At 37.3% G+C, this 18,996-nt stretch overlaps 1 protein-coding gene across 4 annotated transcripts in view; it reads right to left on the bottom strand.

Annotated features, from left to right (window-relative positions):
- Positions 1 to 6,540: 6,540 nt before the first annotated feature.
- Positions 6,541 to 18,996, bottom strand: part of FGF13 (fibroblast growth factor 13) — a 593,844-nt gene continuing 581,388 nt past the window's right edge. For 3 of the 4 annotated variants that reach the window (XM_024352961.3, XM_009439703.3, XM_009439702.5), the window contains 2 exons: positions 10,420 to 10,618; positions 6,541 to 7,955 (listed from right to left, as the gene is read on the bottom strand). In XM_024352961.3, coding sequence (XP_024208729.1) covers positions 7,819 to 7,955; positions 10,420 to 10,618 — 336 coding nt within the window. In that variant the 3' untranslated portion in view covers positions 6,541 to 7,818. 4 annotated transcript variants of the gene reach the window in all.

Consider the following 18,996-nt stretch of genomic DNA (forward strand, 5'->3'; position numbering starts at 1 on the left):
CATACAAGTCAATAGCAAAAATACAAGTAAACTGTATTTTGAAAAATGGACCAAGGAGCTGAATAGACATCTCTCCAAGGAAGACATACAAATGGCCAACATATATCTGAAAAGGTACTTAACATCATTAATCATAAGGGAAATGCAAATCAAAACCACAATATAATATCACACATGTTATTAATAGGAATAATATTATCCAAAACTTAAAAGATAATGTGTTGGCAAGGAGGTATTCTTGTATACTGTTTATGGGAATGTAAATTAGTAAGCCATTATGTAAAACAGTATGGAGATCCTCATAAAAGTAAAAATAGAACTACTGTATGATCCAGCATTCCCACTTCTGGTTATATATCCAAAGGAAATTAAATCAGTATGCCAAACAGACATCTGCACTCCCATTCATTCCCATTGCACCATTATTCACAATAGATAAGTTATGGAACAACCTAAGTGCCCATGGACAGATGAATGAAGAAAGAAAATTATATATATATACATATAGATATATAATATATATAATATATATATCTTAGTCATATAAAGAGGGAACTCCTCCATTTACATAAACATGGATGAAACTTCAGAGCATTTTGAAATAAGCAAACTAAGTGAAATAAGCCAGATGAAAAAAGAAAAAAATGCTACATGACATCCTTTGTATAAAAAGAATCTTAAAAAGTTGAACTAATGGAAACAGAGAGTTGAATGGTGGTTACCAGGGTCTAGGGGTTGAGGTAACGTGGAGCTGTAAAAAAATTTATTTTAATTTTTCACCTTTATATACCATTTCGGTTGTTCAAAGTAATTATGTTACCTTAAAAAAATAAAATGTGCACTTTAGATGGGAAGATGTTGTTAGAACATAATTTTGCTGATTTTTTTCTTATATGATTGTACTGGTCAAACTACCCCTATAACTTGAGGAATTCCTTTTTGAGCAGGCAAAATACAGATTGTTCAATAGAAGAAAAGGAGGAATTAGTAGGGCAATCTTCTATAGCCTAATAGGCAAGGTTGTGAATCATACTTTGCTCATAGTCTATTTTCTTTCATTTTGTCTACTGATGAGAATAAATTACTCATTAGGTTTCTACAAAACATGTAGAGCAACTCCATTTCAGAGATGCTCAAATAATACAGGCCTAAGTGGCTCATAATGTTTTTCTGGTAATGAGGTATGATGGAATGAGGCACTGTAGAAAGATTGCTCCTTTCCCAGACATCACTTGCATACCAGGGGCTCTGCCCCTCATTGTCCAGCTACACTAGGCTAATTAATATTTTAGAGATACCCAGTGCTATTTCATATGCCTTTCATGTGAAGCTCTATGCCTTCACTTATACTATTCTGTTCTGTTTTGTTTTATGTGACACAGAGCGTCTACACTTCCCTTCTGGCTGTTGAATTCCTACTCATCTTTTAAGACTCCACTGAAACATTAACTCTTCTTTGAAAATGTTTAAATTTCCCTAATCAAAAATTTTTCCTCCATTGTATTTTTTACATCACAGCATTTATTGTAATCTAAGTGTGATGCTTGCATGTCTATCTACCACTTTACACTGAGAGTTTGTAGAAAGATCATGCAAATTCCGCTTTTAGTACAGTTAGCCTTGCCCGTGACTCCAAGGAACTTTGAAGCTCTCTTTACCAAAACTTCCCTAAGAATAGCAACATGACTTCTTTATTTAGTGTCCTGCTACACACACACACAGACACAGACACACACACACGCACACAGAAACAATAGGGTAGTGTTTGTTTTGTGTATATCTGGCACTAAATATGTTGGTAAATATATTGGTGGTGTATTTTGAAACGTTCTTAAGACCCATGAAAGTCAAATATTGTTCAAGCTGTTTTATTCAGCTGTTTTACATTAAGAAGAAAACTATAGTATAGCCAGACTTGGAGAACTAATTCATTCTGGTTTTGAAATTTTCGAGGAAGAAAATAACACTTGGATGGTAATCATCCAGTTTGTCCCAGGGTATTAGTGACAGAGAGGTTTCCATATGTGAAGAACATAAAACTGACTAGTTACTTGCAATTGGAGTTCCACTTTATTAATCGCAGTAAGGAAAGAAAAATTCTCTGTTACTAAACCCCAGAATATCTTTTTCTACAAAACTGACACAGTTTCAATCCATTTATCTTTGTGTGAATGCTTTATCCAGGCCTCAGTAATGTGCTGTGAAGCACTGACAGTATTTAAGGTCACAAATATCTACTGTGCCAACAAGCTGAGTGATTGACAAAAGGAGCTGAGATTTTACTCAATCATTATCCCATACGTTTCTCTTACTCTAATTGCTAACTTTACACAGCATTAAAAACAAATTATTAAGAGCGTACACATTATTACAGTACAAAATATGTAGATATGCTAACATGTTGTAGGGCAAACCTGGGCAATACTATTTAGTGTGTGTGTCATAGCTGAAAGGATAGCTTCTGAAGCCAGAGAGCCACATGGATTTTGAACTTGACTGCTCCATTCTCCCAACTGAATAGACATATGATCAACCTCCCAGAGGAAGACAGCAGCTCTGAGTTCTTTTGGAGGCCCATCTACGTGTGTGCCCATGTGTGTGTGTGTGTGTGTGTGTGTGTGTGAAGTGTTTGTACAAAAGAGAAATAGAGAGGCAGTGTTTGTAACAAAAACTAATATAAAAAGAGAAACTGAATTGACATTTGGTTAATTAGTTTACAATTCTAAAACTGAAAATCATCCACATTGTGTGTTCTAGAAAGACTTCCTGCATTGTGACAGAATTGCAACTGTTACAAACTTCTTCCAGTATGCCCACATAGAAATTGGAAAATCCCCAAAATGATGCCATGTATTATACTTGTCTGCATTCTTTATTACGGTAAATGTGATGAGAAATACAAGATACTTGTACTCATGTGATATTAGCAAAAGGGTTCATTAATTTGTCATAGATTATTGTTCTCTGTGCAACAAATTCAAACCAACCTCTAAAGAGTAACAGTGTTTAAAGATTAAAAAGGCCCAGAAAATGTGATGGTTCATGAAAGAGTAACTTCCAAAATTCCTCTAAGCTGGGATTTTTTTCATTCTCTCTCTCTCTGTTTCTTGGAGATAAAGAGCAGTCCAGAATTAGAGACATGTTCTTTTCAGTATACTATTACTTGTAGCATTCTCAATCGTGTGAAACCATGAGACCACATCTTTGTGGACAGAGCAATAAAAGTTACGAAAAGCTGTCTTTGTAAATATGGTTAAGAATTTGAAGGGTACTAGTGGCCTGACCTAGCTATACTTTGCTAATTGTTTTATAATTGGAAATGGTCATCTATTATACCACTGCCATATCCCTGTACAGATTTTTGTACTGACAATCACAGTCCTGCTGTAATCAATTTCTAAAGTGAGAAAATGGCTTTGAACAGAGGTTGAAAGGATTTTCAGAAACAATAGAAAAAAGCGTAGATTGTCTTGCAGAGATTGTTAAAGACTCTGCCAGTGAAGGCACATTTCAATTTTACCCATGAATGACATCGCATCTAAATGAGGCTTCTAAGACACATTCGTATGAAATTTGTTGAAAATGGTTATCAGTTCTGATCCCACCACCCCTTATCCACAGCATAGTTATGGTCAGCTGATGTAGATGAAGAGATATTCATTTTCCCTCATATGTTCATTTGGACAATGGATGCTTGGTAAAGTTAAATCCATGTAGCTAAGGTCTTTGAAAAACTCTTCGGTGAGCTTGACTGGCTTAAAACTGGAACAAATGTACTGGTTAGGGAGGGGAGGAGTGCCACAGATCACTTCCCTCTCAGTCCTTTAAGGATTCCATGGCAATGAGCATGTCCTCTCTTTGGATACAAACAAAACTCCTGGGAGGGGGAATTGGAGCCTGTTTTGCTTTTAAAAAGTTGCAAAAAGCCTGAAGAAAGTGTTGTTTTCTTTTCCATATTCATTCTCAGGCTAAATACAGTATAATGATTGAATATACGTTCACAGATGGGGTGGAAAACTGACATTAAGTGCTATGCCATAGAACACTGACATTAAGTGCTGTGGCATAGAACAGTAGGTATCAGATTCAGGAGATTCCCAGGCCAAGCTTAAAAGAAGCAGATAAAACACCACAGGTGATTCAGGTACACATAAAAAGCTTGAGGACTACCACTCTACTGCAATGTTAATAGACGCTCCATGAAAATGTGGCTTTGTGGCCCAATAAGTTTGTCTCAGCATTTGTAAAAGTTAAACAGATTTCTTTAACACAAGACTTTTCAGAAATTAATTTGCTAATGCACGCTAATCCTGAAGAAAGGAATAGTGTATGCCAGTGTGATATGGTTTGGCTCTGTGTCCCCACCTAAATCTCATTTAGAGTTGTAATCCCAATGTGTTGAGGGAGGGACCTGGTGGGAGGTGATTGGATCCTCGGGGCGGTTTCCCCATGCTGTTTCCCCATATAGTGAGGAAGTTCTCACTAAATCTGATTGATAAGTGGCGCTTTCCCATTCTCTCTCCTGCTGCCACGTGAAAAAGGTCCTTGCTTCCCCTTCATCTTCTGCCATGATGGTAAGTTTCCTGAGGCCTCCCCAGCCATGCAGAACTGTGAGTCAATTAAACCTCTTTCCTTTATAAATTACCCAGTCTCAGGTAGTATCTTTATAGCAGCGTGAGAATGAACTAATACCAGTGGTTCTCAAAGTCCCGAGGATCAACAGCCTCAGCATCACCTGGAAACTTGTTAGAAATGCCAAGTTTTGGGCCCACACAAGACTCACTCAATCAGAAACTCTGAAGGTGAAGTCCAGTGATCTGAGTCTTACAAGCCTTCCAGGTGATTCTGATGTGAGCTAATATCTGAGACCCAATAGTATTTGAAGTGTTTCCCACAACTATTTGACTAGAGTCTTTTTTTCTTTCATCAGTTATGTGGCAGGACTAGTATTTTCTGCCAGGAGGAATGCTACTAAAGGATGTGCATGAGGGGATGGGGTGGGAAAGGGTGTGTGTGTATGTGTGTGTGTAATGAAGATGTGTGAAAGTATTGATATCATCACTTGTAGGAAGGTTTGAGGACTATTTATTTACTTATTAATTTATTTTAACACCACTGTCTGTTTAAAGCAACTTTAACGCAGCTCAAAAAGAATGCTGGGGGTAAAGGATTCTTCCTGGGCATTTTGACTCCATCCTATTAACGCAGGCATCCCTGAGACCCACATAGTGCTAATTTGCTTACTACCAGCAGACCTACACTATTTCTGAACAACAGAAAAAGCAAGACCAGCAACTGAAGTAGTCAGTGACCAAACTTTAAAGTTCTGAGAGAAAGAGGGAGACAATGCACTACTTTTCCCTACTGATTGAAAATTAGTAAGAGTTAATAGGGAGAGGTGGTTGAGTGAGCGTCTCCTGATTTTTAAAACATGGTACAAAGGATCCTGCATCCAAGATAGGCAGGTGAGCTTACCTCATGTAGGTGTGTTTAGAGCTCAGGCAGGGTGAAGCAGGATGAGGAGGACTTATCTCATGAAATTACAAGGTGACTTAGACTGGGCTGGGGTGGGCAGGGATAGGAGCTCATGCTGAATCTGGTCCAAACATCTTAGAAATGAGGAGTCTCCCCTCCTTGCAAAAGCAGGCTGTTTGGGGCCCCAGTAATTTTATTTGCAGATGCTCTGAAAAGCACTAGTCAACTACGTTTTATGTATTTCACAATTCTTCCCTCCATATACAGATGATCCTTCACTTACAATGGGGTCACATACCAATAAACCCATCTTAAGTTGAAAATGCATTTAATACACCTAACCTAGCAAACATCATAGCTTAGCCTAGCCTACTTTAAATGTGCTTAGAACGCTTATATTAGCTTACAGTTGGACAAAATCATGTACTACAAAGCAAATTTTGTAATAAAAAGTGTTGAATAGCTCATGTCATTTATTGAATAGTGTACTGGAAATAAAAAGCAAAATGGTTGTATGGTAAAGTATGAGTTCTACTAAATGCCTATTGCTTCTGTACCACTGTAAAGCCCCCGAAAAAACGTAAGTTGAACTATTGTAAGTCAGAGACCATCTGTATTGACTGTTCTCAAAGTGTTCATTGCCAGACAATGCAGCTTTGGGGAGCTAGAGAAAAGTCATCAACATTTTAAAAAATTTACATTTTCCTTCAGTTCTCAAAGGTAGAAAGGACACTATTTAGTCCTGTGTATTCTCTCTAGAGAGGAGAGAAATAAGCAACAGAGAGGGGAAATGACACTGTGAGTGGCAGAGAAAATACTAGCACAAAGGCCTCATTTGTATAATTTGACTACTGAACGGGAATGTGAATTCCTTTGTACCAATCTGAAGTGCAAGTACAGTAACTAGTAAAATAAACACACTTTAAAGTGTTCATGTTAATATGACTCTCTAGACTGTAGACTATCTGAGGACAGTGACCTTATCTACATTATACAATGTTTACTTCCAGTTGCTACTTCAGTTACTGGCACATAATGGACGCTCAATAAATACATGTTGGAAGATTATTCTTTGAATGAATATAAAGAGTTTATTCGGTGCGTATTTGGGTATACAACAACAAATATTAAACAACTTTTTAAAACTTTTTGTGCACAGGACAGAAAACTGCCTGTACATGCTATGTCCACTTTTGGAACACAGATTTTTAACAATTATGAATGCACAAAATCTTACATATCATGCAACTCTATGCCAAGAACCCAACTTTCTTCCATGCAACAGATATGAAGATCTAAATGGAAACCTAGCTAAGTCTTAAACACTTTTCCAGTAGCAAGTATAATATATGTTGTTGAGGGAAAACCAGTCTTAACAATTCCTTGTACACAATATTCATGTGCCAAATACAATGACAGGAAGACTCATACATATACAGATAAGACATTTCTTATTTTAACAACACAAAAGACAACATCACAGTTCCACAGTTCCTGTCTTTACACAAGAAGCCACAACAATAGTTTAACATGATACACAAATGGAATTAAGAGAAATCTACACTTGAGGATAATTTTTTGAAGTTCTCTTTACTGACTGGGGTTGACAATACAACTCAATTTCTACGCACAAAGTACAGCACAATAACTTGACCAGAATACCACAAATCTAAAAAAAAAAAAAGAAAGAAAAACAATTGGTAAAACCACAAGAACACTGTTACCTTGAGCCTGAGAAGCCAATTCAGATTCAACCCTGAATTTGGTTGATTTGGATTAAGTGACGCAAAAAGTCAATAGAACCATTGAATTTCAGAAATCATAAAGTTGCACTATGCCAAAGAAAAGAGTACATGTGAATCAAGCGTAGATAGAAAACATCAAGCCAAGAAAACAACACAATTCACATAATTTTGTTTGCCCCGACAAAACATTTAAGCAGTTAATTTTGTTTTGTTTTGTTTTGTTTGTTTTTGAAGAACAATTGTGGTCTTTTACATTTTCTTGGTGGGAGAGCAAATTTTGATCAGCATTAGTGCTGCGAAATACTTTTGGATTATCATCCCCAAAGTATAGGTGAGATCATGAGAAAATTTGGCAGTCCTTCTCCCAGATTTAGTTCACTAAAATGCTTGGCATTCTTATGCACAAGCTCAATCTAAATAATGGGGCTTTAGTATGGATGATAAGAAGGTCTAATGGCAGATAGAATAGTGAACTCTGCCTGTTTGTTTGGTAAATGTCACTGACAAATTTGAACTTTTGGGTGAAGGACTGCTAGAAGAATTCAACAGCACCTGGAGGTAAGGTTCTGTTACAGAGCCCTTCTTTTGCCCTCACTGGCTACGTTGATTCATTGTGGCTCATGGATTTGCCTCCGTTCAGCACGCCAGAGACACTTCTGCTCTTGGTTGGGGTCCCGCTTCCAGATCGGGAGAACTCCGTGAGATCGTGCAGTGATGGCTCCTTGTACATGGCCACTGAAAAGCACACAAAGATGGTGTAAAAGGCCTTCAAATGGGCATACCAATTGTGAAAATTTCTAAGAATAGTTTGTAGGTGTTCTATTCCACACACCTAAATGATAAGTATGTGAGGTAATGCATATGTTAATTAGCTTGATTTAGCTATTCCACAATGTATACATATTTCAAAATATCTTGTTCATAATAAATATATACAATTTTTATGTCAATTATAAATTAAATTCAGAAAAGGAAAAAGAGAAAAAAATACATTAAAAAAATGGGCATACCACACTGGTCCTCAACTTTTCTTTTGGTTACTAGGCTTCTGTGCCTTAAGCCAGACATGAAAAACACTGCTTTCAAGGACTCAGTAGAGAGTGGACAGGTTCAGATTAAGCAAAAATCTAGCCTTGGTGTAGTAGTGTGTAAAGAATTTTAATGCCTAACTTTAATCACATATGGTTATGTAAGAGAGGATTAATAAAAAATGCATTTAATAAACCTCTTAGAAGTTTAAATATGATCTATAGCATACTGTACAAGGCAAATATTAAAATTTAAAATATTTTAAAACACTGATTTCTATCATACTTTAAAATGAAACACTTCAAGAGTCTAAGTATTGGATAATTCTTGGTACAGTAAATGGTAAAATTTATTGTGCTATAAATAAACATAATAGCTTATAGTTATGGAACACATAACATTAGATACTACTCTAAGTTCTTTGCATGCATTATCCCATTTAGTCCCTATGAGAATCTTATAAGTACTCTTATCCATATTATACAGATGAACTTGAGGCATACACAGGTAAATAACCTGTTCAAGACCACACAGTTAGCAAAAAGTGAAGTTGGGCCTTGAATCTAGGTAGTCTGGCTCCAAAAAATGTGCTGTAAAACACAGTGCTGTGCTTATTCAAATTGCACAGTGTCTGCCTCTACTCTAAACCCCTACTCTTACCTCAGGCTAGTAATCTCTTTGAAGTCTTCCTCTGCTTTGCCCGCATTTTCTGTCTCTTCTCTACCATATCTCACTATTTCTTACATCCCTATCTTCCATAGCCTATTCTTGTCCCTCACCCTTTCTAATTTGCTATTAATCTGCTAATAATGATGGGAAAACTATAAGCAAAATTTGCTGAAATAATATGTTGGGCCCTTAGAGAGGACCCAAGGAGCTTTCTGGTAAGTGTTAAGTGTACACACATTTTTTTTTCTTTTGTTTTTTGAAACGGAGTCTCACTCTGCCGCCCAGGCTGGAGTCCAGTGGCACGATCTCAGCTCACTGTAAGCTCCGCCTCCCAGGTTCAAGCCATTCTCCGGACCTCGTGATCCGCCCGCCTCGGCCTCCCAAAGTGCTGGGATTACAGGCGTGAGCCACAGTGCCCGGCTGTGTATACACATTTTTAACACCTATGTTTCTGCCCAGGCAACATTTTAGCATAATTTGGGGATCTTGGCTGTCCTGAGTTAGCATGTAAGTTACTTCCACATAAGTAAAGTGTCACTATATGTACATGCACTATGGAAAAATTAAAATCAGGAGAGCAAATGTTTTTGAGTGTTACAAAATGTAAGTTTTTTAAATAAATGTGTTAATGTGGAACAACTGTTTCATTTTCAAAAGTATTATTAAGGACTGCTTTAAATTACTATTTCTAAATGTTCAACATCACTAATCATCAGGGAAATGCAAATTAAAACCACAATGAGATACCACCTTACTGCTGCAAGAATGGCTATAATTAAAATGTCAAAAAACAACAGATGTTGGCATGGATGTGGTGAAAGGGAACACTTTTACACTGCTGGCGAGAATGTAAATCAGTACAACCACTATGGAAAACAGTATGGAGAATCCTTAAAGAACTAAAAGTAGCATTGGATCCAGCAATCTCACTCCTGGCTAGCTACTGAAAGGAAAATAAGTCATCATATGAAAAACACAACTGCACAGGTATGTTTATAGCAGCACAATTCACAATTGCCAAAATATGGAACCAACTTAAGTGCCCATCAATCAACGAGTGGATAAAAAAATGTGGTATATATATACACCATGGAATACTACTCAGCCATAAAAAGAAATGATATGATATCTTTTGCAGCAACTTGGATGGAGCTGGAGGCCATTATTCGAAGTGAGGTAACTCAGGAATGGAAAGCCAAATATTGTATGTTCTCACTTAAGTGGGAGCTAAGCTATGAAGACATAAAGCATAAGCATGATATAATGGACTTTGGGAACTTGGTTGGGGGGAAGGTTGAGAGTGGGGTGAGGGATAAAACACTACATACTGGGTACAGTGTATACTGCTTGGGTGATGAGTGCACCAAAATTTCAGAAATCACCACTAAATAGCTTGTCTATGTAACCAAAAACCACCTGTACCCCCAAAACTATTGAAATTTAATAAATAAATAAGTATATGTAGTAGCATAATCCATAGTTCCCACAATATCAAATGTACCTTTCAGTGGTTTAGGCAGAAAATGAGCTGCAGGCTTGTTCTTCTTCACATGGTTGCCTTTCATGATCTCTCCTTCTTTGTTCAGACCCAGATACCACCCTCGGCCTGACTGCTGCTGACGGTATATCATTGATGAATATGTCACATAATAATTTTCAAACACTGATTCTTTGAATTTGCACTCAGGTGTGAAAAGTTCCTGCAACAAAAGTAAATAAATAAAAGTTCAGTGTTTATAGCTATGAATTTCCTGTAGAATCATGTGGTATTGCCTTTTAGGAGATTAAGACATACTTTGTAAAAGCTCGTGTGACTGGTGCTCTATTTTAATAGTATAAACTATCATCATTGGAAACCATCAGACTATATATAACATTTCACATGATGCTTTAGAAAAAGTCATAAGTGAAAGTGCTATTGATCAATGATTAGCTCTCTTTGTAATAGGTAATGGGAACATTAGAACAAGCCACATAAGTGAAATATATTGGACAACTACAAGAGCCAAGGATTGAAAAGACAAGCATAAAACTGACACATGGAGCTTTGTTCCCTTCAGGGTTCAATATGAGAAAATAAACATTCGGTCCTTGTACTTAATTTTCATGGATTCTTGAGTTATTATACACTATGGTTGTCAATTGCCTCAGGCTGAAATCTGTGTTACAATGCTTTCTGCCTATATTTCTAAAAGAATGCTACAAAGAAAGCCTACCTTTTACTTTTAGGTAAACCAAATTGATTTTTTTTGGATCATTGGACCTTGACTTGAGACAGAAAGAAAAATTCCCCCCTCACCCCATCCTTGCCTTACAGTAACATTTACATGCAAATCAATACAAAAGCAAGGAATTTACAGCAATTTTACTAGCAGACACGATAGAGCAGCCCAGTGGACTTTGAACTCAGGAATATGGTTTTCTGTCATGCATTTGGCCATTTCTACTTTAGACTGGATTTTTCAAATGAAGGGCTCCTGCCCTCAATAGACCATTTCAAGGAAACAAACAAACAAACAAAAAAACCAACAACAAAAAACCTTTTGTGTGTTTGAGTGTACACGTGTCTATGTGTACAATAAACAGCCATTAAAAATGATAATTTCTAAGCTAAATGAAATGAATAGTAGATTTGAATGTACAAGTAATCCATAGAGTAGCAAAGGGCCTACTTGGAGTGGAAGATTATTAGGAAAATGCTAACTGAGAAACATGTCATAGAGGCACCAATTAAACTATCAGATTTTTGCTAATTTGCTGAGATGTTATCAGGAAAAACACTTGGTACTATCACCAAAAACATGTATACAAACAAATATTGCAAGCTTTCTGGGGCACTAGTCTTTTAAAAACAATGTCTCCATGGTTCTACCTTCCTTTATTTTTCATATTGGATACCATTTTAAGCAATACACACTAGCTGAGCAGCAACATCTGAAGCCCTCTCAGTCACTTCAGCAAAGAGGGATATATTCCTCAGGCAAGGCAGCTTTTCTCTGAAATTTAAGCACTCAAGCAATTTCCTTTCCTTTTTTCTGGGATTCTACAAACAGTGTTTCACACAGTAATCTGCCTAATCTCCCCCCATCTTCCCAATCTGGCTCCCAGAATGCATGAACTGAAGTATCTTTTGGGGTTATTTCAGCCTAGGGGCACACTCGATAGATCTTCAGAGGATTCACACAAATTCAACCTACTCAAGAAGCAATGTACTTCTAAGGCAACTGTCACATGTTAGGAACCAAAATGTTCTATTTATGGGCTGTGAAAACTCCTCTTTGTAGGATTTCTCAACATAGAGAAAGCCAAGAAAGTACCAAGAAATTTGACTAGAAGTCTCCACATTTCCTTTAGTGATGAGGACAAGTACATAGAACGTTGCTGAAATTCTTTGGGAATTAAATCACTGTACGGAAAAAAGTCATCATTGGAGAATGGATTTTCCTTTCATAAAGAATCAAACCATTTGAAAATATATCTGGTGAAAAATGCATATGATCAAGGCAAATGATACCAATTAGCCACATAAACAATGTATGGCTGACTCCAGAATGGTGAGATGGGATCATTGCATATTCTAAGTCAGGTCCCAAAAATGGGCTGCATTTAATGTCTTGTGTGATAGCAGCATTCATACATTCATTTAATACACATTTTCTAAGGATCCATTACGTGGTTGGTGCTAAATATTCATAGGTAAGTAATATGTGGCTTCAGACAGCTTATCATATATTTGTAGGTATCAAGCATGTACACAAATGTCATAGATACAATGTGTGCTACCATAAGGAAAGAAAGGGAGGCTTACAGGAGGTGCTGTATGAAAACAGAAAAAGCCAGACTTAATTCTGACTGAGGGACTAGGGAGGGATTCACAGAGAGGGTATCATTTTAGCCGAGCTTTTCAATACAGAAAACAGGGAAGAATAATATTTGAAGCACAGGGCCACACTTCCTCTACTTTTCCTGTGTTCCCTGTCTTAGTAACTGGAATGCACCATCCTGGCAGTTGCTCACTTAACACTTCAGAGGGCCTTTCATTTCATTCCTGTGCCCTCTAGTCCGTGATCCATGACCTTCACCTTCCATTCCCAATGCCACTGCTCTACTTTGCGCCTTATTACCTCTTCACTGGACTGCTGTCATAACATCCTAACTGGTTTCTTCTCTTCAGCTGGCAGGTTTGCTTTCCTAAAGCAAAGTTCCCTTCCTTGGGAAATTTTGATGATTTCACCTTGCCTATAGTAAAAACAACAAACAACTTGATGTAACATTTAAATGTTCTCCACAATTCAGTCACTACCATGCCTTCCAGCGTCATCTTCCAGTGTCATTCACCACAGAACCATGTGTGCCTTTGCGCTTTACTGATGCCATTCATTTCCTTTGCTTAGAATGTCATTCCTTTGTTTCTCTACCTACTGGCTTTCCTCTAATCCTCCAAGGCCTAGCTCAAATATGACTGTTTCCAGAATCACATATAATCTCTCCCAATCAGAACTGATTACACCTGTTATCTGTGCTCCCATAAACTCTATCTACATCTCTAGCATGGCCCTGTGACTCATACAACTGTATGATTAGCTCCAGATGGTAGGGAACTTGTCTTATTTTTTCCCCAATCTACCTTCCCCCAACAAAAATGACACGTTAGCACATGGCAGACCGCTTGATTATTGTTTATATAATTTGAATTTCAGAGATTCAGATTTAAATATTGGAAATTCTAGGACTCAGAATTATCAACTAGTAAAAAGTCTGCAGGGATTTTCCTTAATACCACATCATGAAATCAGCTGTATGTAAAATGAGGCTGTCACTGCATGGACAGATTCTGCAAGTGTAATTTAGTATCTGTTAAGAATAACATGGCACCTATAACATCAGGAGAAAATCTTGGCAATTGTTACAACTATTGAAAAATGGCAAGGAAGGACTCAATGAACTGAATGCTCTGTCACATCCTGGCAATTTCTTAGTCATCACCACTAAATTTGGACTCAAAAACTCAGTAAAGAGGGAGAAAAATGAGGCCAAAAAAAGAATGTTGAAGCAACCAAAGGAGTGTTCTGTTCTCTGTGTATGACACTGTCATTTTATCCAGTGTTGAGTAGGCAGAAGAGGCTTGATTTTTATCAAATGTGGAAAAATGTGAGCATGTCACCCAACACAGGCAGGTCCACCAAAAGGATACAGTTTCACCCCTATGTCTCTGCAGTGATTCATATGAATAATAGAAATTGGATTTGTCCCAACCCACGAAATCCCTGTTCAGAGGAGACTAAGTAGATGTATGCCAAGGAACCAACCTACTTTGACTGATCTGGAGATGCTCACTAGTGCCCTGGAAGAAGGTACCATAGCGCTCTTGACACATGAGAGGCACTAAATAAAGGCAGCAATCACTGTGTTCTGGATTTAACAGGCACTGGATAAATGTCTGCTATTGTCATTAATGCATGAATGAGTTAAAAAGATGTCATGCATTCCCTGCATAGTCACTGAGAAATTACTTGACATGAGTACAAAATAAAAGATGCTTTAAGTTTTCTAACCTTTTATGTGTTGATTTCTCTTAAAAGAAATATATGTTTGGCATATCTATGTTTTTTCAGAAAAATAACAACTTTTTAGTTAATGAAATAATCAATCTGTCTCTAATATCTTTCCTCTGTATAATCATGTCTATTTCTCTTGCAGTTCAATGTTTGTTTCTTCTCAGTGAATACTGAACCTTTTATTTAAGAAATTCATGGTGGCTCATGCCTGTAATCCCAGCACTTTGGGAGGCTGAGGCAGGTGGATCATGAGGTCAGGAGATCAAGAGCATCCTGGCTAACACGGTGAAACCCTGTCTCTACTAAAAATACAAAAAAAATTTAGCCGGGCATGGTGGTGGGCACCTGTAGTCCCAGCTACTCAGGAGGCTGAGGCAGGAGAATCACTTGAACCTGGGAGGCAGAGGCTGCAGTGAGCCGAGACTGCACCACTGCACTCCAGCCTGGGTGACATAGCGAGACTCCATCTCAATTAAAAAAAAAATTCATATCAGTTAGTATCATTATAGTATAATGATAATATTTTGGATAAGGAATGAGGAATCTACATTCAGAGAGTAGGTGGATCCAGGAGCAAAATCTAATACTCCTTTTTACCAATGCACTCACATTATTAAGGAGGAAATAATTCTTTGGAGGTTGAAATATCACTGACAAGAATAAAACATTTGAACCCTAAACACCACATCCGTATAACATATTGGGGAATTGTTACAGCCACAGATGTTAATGATCAGCTGCCCTTCTCAGGGCATATTAAGACCTCCACACAGACTTTAGAGAGGCAAGTAAAGAATGCATTAATGCAACCAGTTATGTTGAATATATGGAAATAACCGCAAGACCCAAGGGTGTGCCAGAAAACATTTTTTCCCCCGAACAAAGGCTTGGGAGCAATATAAATTGTTATTCTCTGTTACAGTCAGAAGAAGCAATAGTGGCCTGGCTTGCCCCTGGCACCGAGGGCAAAGTATGGACAGAGTGTAGTATCTCTTTGGCCTCCCGGAGCTGGAGCCAGGTTAATAGAGGAGTGGGCTGTGATGATGGCTTCCCTGAATTGAGCCAAGTAAGGACCATGTCAGTCAGCAGATGGTGTGTAGCTATATCTTCAGTAGCCATACCAAAATGATGAGAGCTAAAATATCTGTATAACATTTATGTTGTTTCAGCGTCTTAAACACATCTCCAATACCAAAAGATACACACCAAGACTAAATGCCTTCCTGATGAAAATAAGTAATTTGGCAAACATAGGCCTTAATAACAGGTTTTTCATACTTTTTTTTCACCCTGCTCTTGTATTTTCAGCTATAGTGCAACTGATAGGGTGGCACTGTTTCATGTGTGTCCGTATCTCAGCAGGATGGGAGGCTTTGAGGATTGCCATGCAGACTGTAAATGTTTCCCTTTAACACATTTCTCTCAAAAACATATTTTTTTTACATGGGCTGCACTGATTCCCTTGGATCTAGAGAGAACAACAGAGTGTACTGAAGTTGTCCATACATAAAATGGGAACACTAAGTCCTCAGCCTGGCGAACAAAGCCTGTGATGGCAGTGTTGCCAAGTGCACACATCCTGGTATAGATTAATGTGTCTCAATATATTTTGTTTAATTCACATGTAACATTTTTTAAAGCAAGAACCATAGAACACAGAAAGAAAAACAGTTGATAGATATTGTGAGTAGGCATTTAAAGAATGTTTCATAATGAACCTAGAAACACAGTTTCCTCTTTTCAGTAGGTTTTATAAACCTATTTCAACTAATCTACCTTTTCCTTCTACATTCCCACCTCTCTCTTCTTCTCCTCTCTTCCAGTCACATTTTCAGTAGCCTGACCATCCAATTAATTGAATAATTACTGCCAATAGCAAGGGTCACTCTTCTAATTCTGAGCCATGTTCTGATGATAATTAATTTTCCAGATTAAAAGTTAGGTTATTTAAGCAGGTTTGACTTGTGTACATCAATTATTCCCCAGCCTAATGAAATTAATATGCAGATTAAAATTAGATTTTCAACTCTGTTAAAAAACTTGAAACAATAGAATCTTAAAACATAAATCATGCCCATAGGGGTGACAATGTAACTACCTATATTCTCTATACAGGCTTCCCCTCCACCAGTGATTTCAAAATCCAGGACTAATTATTATATTTAGGGCTTTGATGTTCTCTTCCAGGGTATATTTGATGTGAATGAATTTCATTATTACTGAGATCAAAGCATGGGAAGGGAGAGACTGAGGAAGAGGGAATCAATACTCACCCAGTGCACTGTAGCTAAGCAAAATTATTAATTCACGATAAACAGAATATGGATTGCTCACTCAAATATCCGCTGGACTATTAGATACTTGAGGGCAGCTCCTAACATAAGGGCTGGCATACAGTAAATTATCAATACATACCTAGTGAAACAAATAAAAATAGAATATATGAAGAAACTTTGGAAGCTCCCTTGTGTAAATCCAAAAAAGGGTTAAATGTGGCACTACATTTTCCAATGAATAGAGGACTATTTTAAAGTAGATACAGGCAAGTGAGAAACTTGCCTGTGAGAGCAGAAAAAGTAGGCGATCAAAGGAGGAAAGTGGCCTAGAGGTAAATTCAATTTCAAAACTGGAAAGGATGAGAGAAAGGGGAAGGAGGGGAGGTATGGAGAAAAGGGGGAGAGAGTGAGGGAGGGAAGCAGGGAGGGAGGGAGGGAGAAAAGGAGGAAAAGAATAGAGAATAACAAAAGCAAAACAATACTTAAGCAAAAATAAAGAAATTCCTAATAATCCTGACATAGGCAAGAACCTCATACTCCTGGTCTTTTTGTCTGCAAATAGTTAAGTGTTTCAATTAAATTCTATTAGACCGATTTTTGTAAAATGGTGAAAAAAATCTACCAGTTCTGCTGATCTTACTGGTTGTTGTATGAGGATGCAATGAGATGATCTAGGGTGAAAGAAGCTCTGAATATTGTAAAGCTCCATAAACATGAAATGTGGGATTGCTTCTGATAATACGGGCCCAGAAATCAAGGCCAAATAAATAAATCCACTTTTCAAGATTCTTTTTCACTATGGAATCAATTTACAAAAAAAAGGCCTGGCTATATGTGTTTTATTAACATGGAAGAATATAAATTCTATCAAAAATTAGGACTGTACATGAATTACACTTTGTGTTCAGCACTCTCCTTCAAGCTTGGTTCTCAGAGAACTGTTTTGCCTCCTTTCATTTTTCATTTCTGTCTGCAATAGGCTGAAATGGCTGCAGTAATCCAAGCCATAGCACTAAAGAAATGCAGTGCTTAAATAAAAGGGCTTCATGAAATACCATGCCACAAAATGACTTAAAAATACACAGGTTAATTAGCAATGATTTCTAAAGAAATGCAAATTGGAATTAAGAGTATGCACATTGGGACTATTTTGCCTCATATGGTTACACTGAATTCTTTACCAAGACTTTCTATATTCCTAGATATTTCATAGATATTTTAATTTACCTTATGTTGACCCCACAAAATATGTCAACACAGTGTTGCTTTTTCTCCTTAGTTCTTCACAAACAAAAATAAGAAAACTATTCAGGAACCTGTCAACCAATGGCCTGCTGAAAACAGAGCTAGGACTCAGATATGACCATACTTCAGCCCTGGAGTTCATTTAGTCCTCTATACTGAATTGTTCTGGATTTTCATATATTTCTCTAAAGCAGTGTCATACAATGGATTACCCAGGCTCTCCATTCTTCCAAAACAATGTTTTATAAAACACACTGAAATAAGCTAGAAGTTAAAGAATGAGAACAAACAAATACAATACATCCCTTCCAGAGGCTAAGATGGGTTATTTTTGTCGTGATACAAAAATTACATGATCCAAATGCCTCACTCTCCTGCAAGCCTGGTCAGCAAATACATTTTGACATGGAAGTAGCTTGTTGAGACTCGTGACAAAGAAGAGAGATAGGCCATATGTCTTCAAGACTGTGTGACTGGCCCAAGACTGTGTTAGTCTGACCTTAACCCTGCAGAAGAATACGGATTGTTTAGGCAATCCAATTAGGTGGCAGAGGGTGTAATTCATTTTACATAAAATATGTTCTAGAGAGACTGTGTGAACTGTTGTATATTTTAAAACTTATTAGGGCATCTCACTGTTTAACAGAAATCTGTGGAATTTTTTATTTCAAGTGAAGAACACTTCTCTAAGGTGAATAACCCCCTAAAAAACCCCCTATTAACCTGCTTATTATGTGTATTAATTCAGTATATTGGTTTTTTTAATGGCAGTGTTGATCTATGTGTTTTGAAAGGTGAATCAAATATCAGATATGATTTCTAAAAATAAACCTTCTAGTCTTTTAGCCATTCTCTGTAATTAATTTGTGCCTATTGGATATATAGTCTCTGCTACTATGAAGCTTTCTAATTTGTGGCAGTCCTCTTCTCTGTACTGACTTCAGAGTGGGATCTAAATCCAGCTGCAAGAATATGAGTTCTGAAGTACATGTTATCAGG

Source organism: Pan troglodytes, chromosome X (assembly GCF_028858775.2).
Source record: "Pan troglodytes isolate AG18354 chromosome X, NHGRI_mPanTro3-v2.0_pri, whole genome shotgun sequence".
In the NCBI taxonomy this organism is placed as follows: Eukaryota; Metazoa; Chordata; class Mammalia; order Primates; family Hominidae; genus Pan; species Pan troglodytes.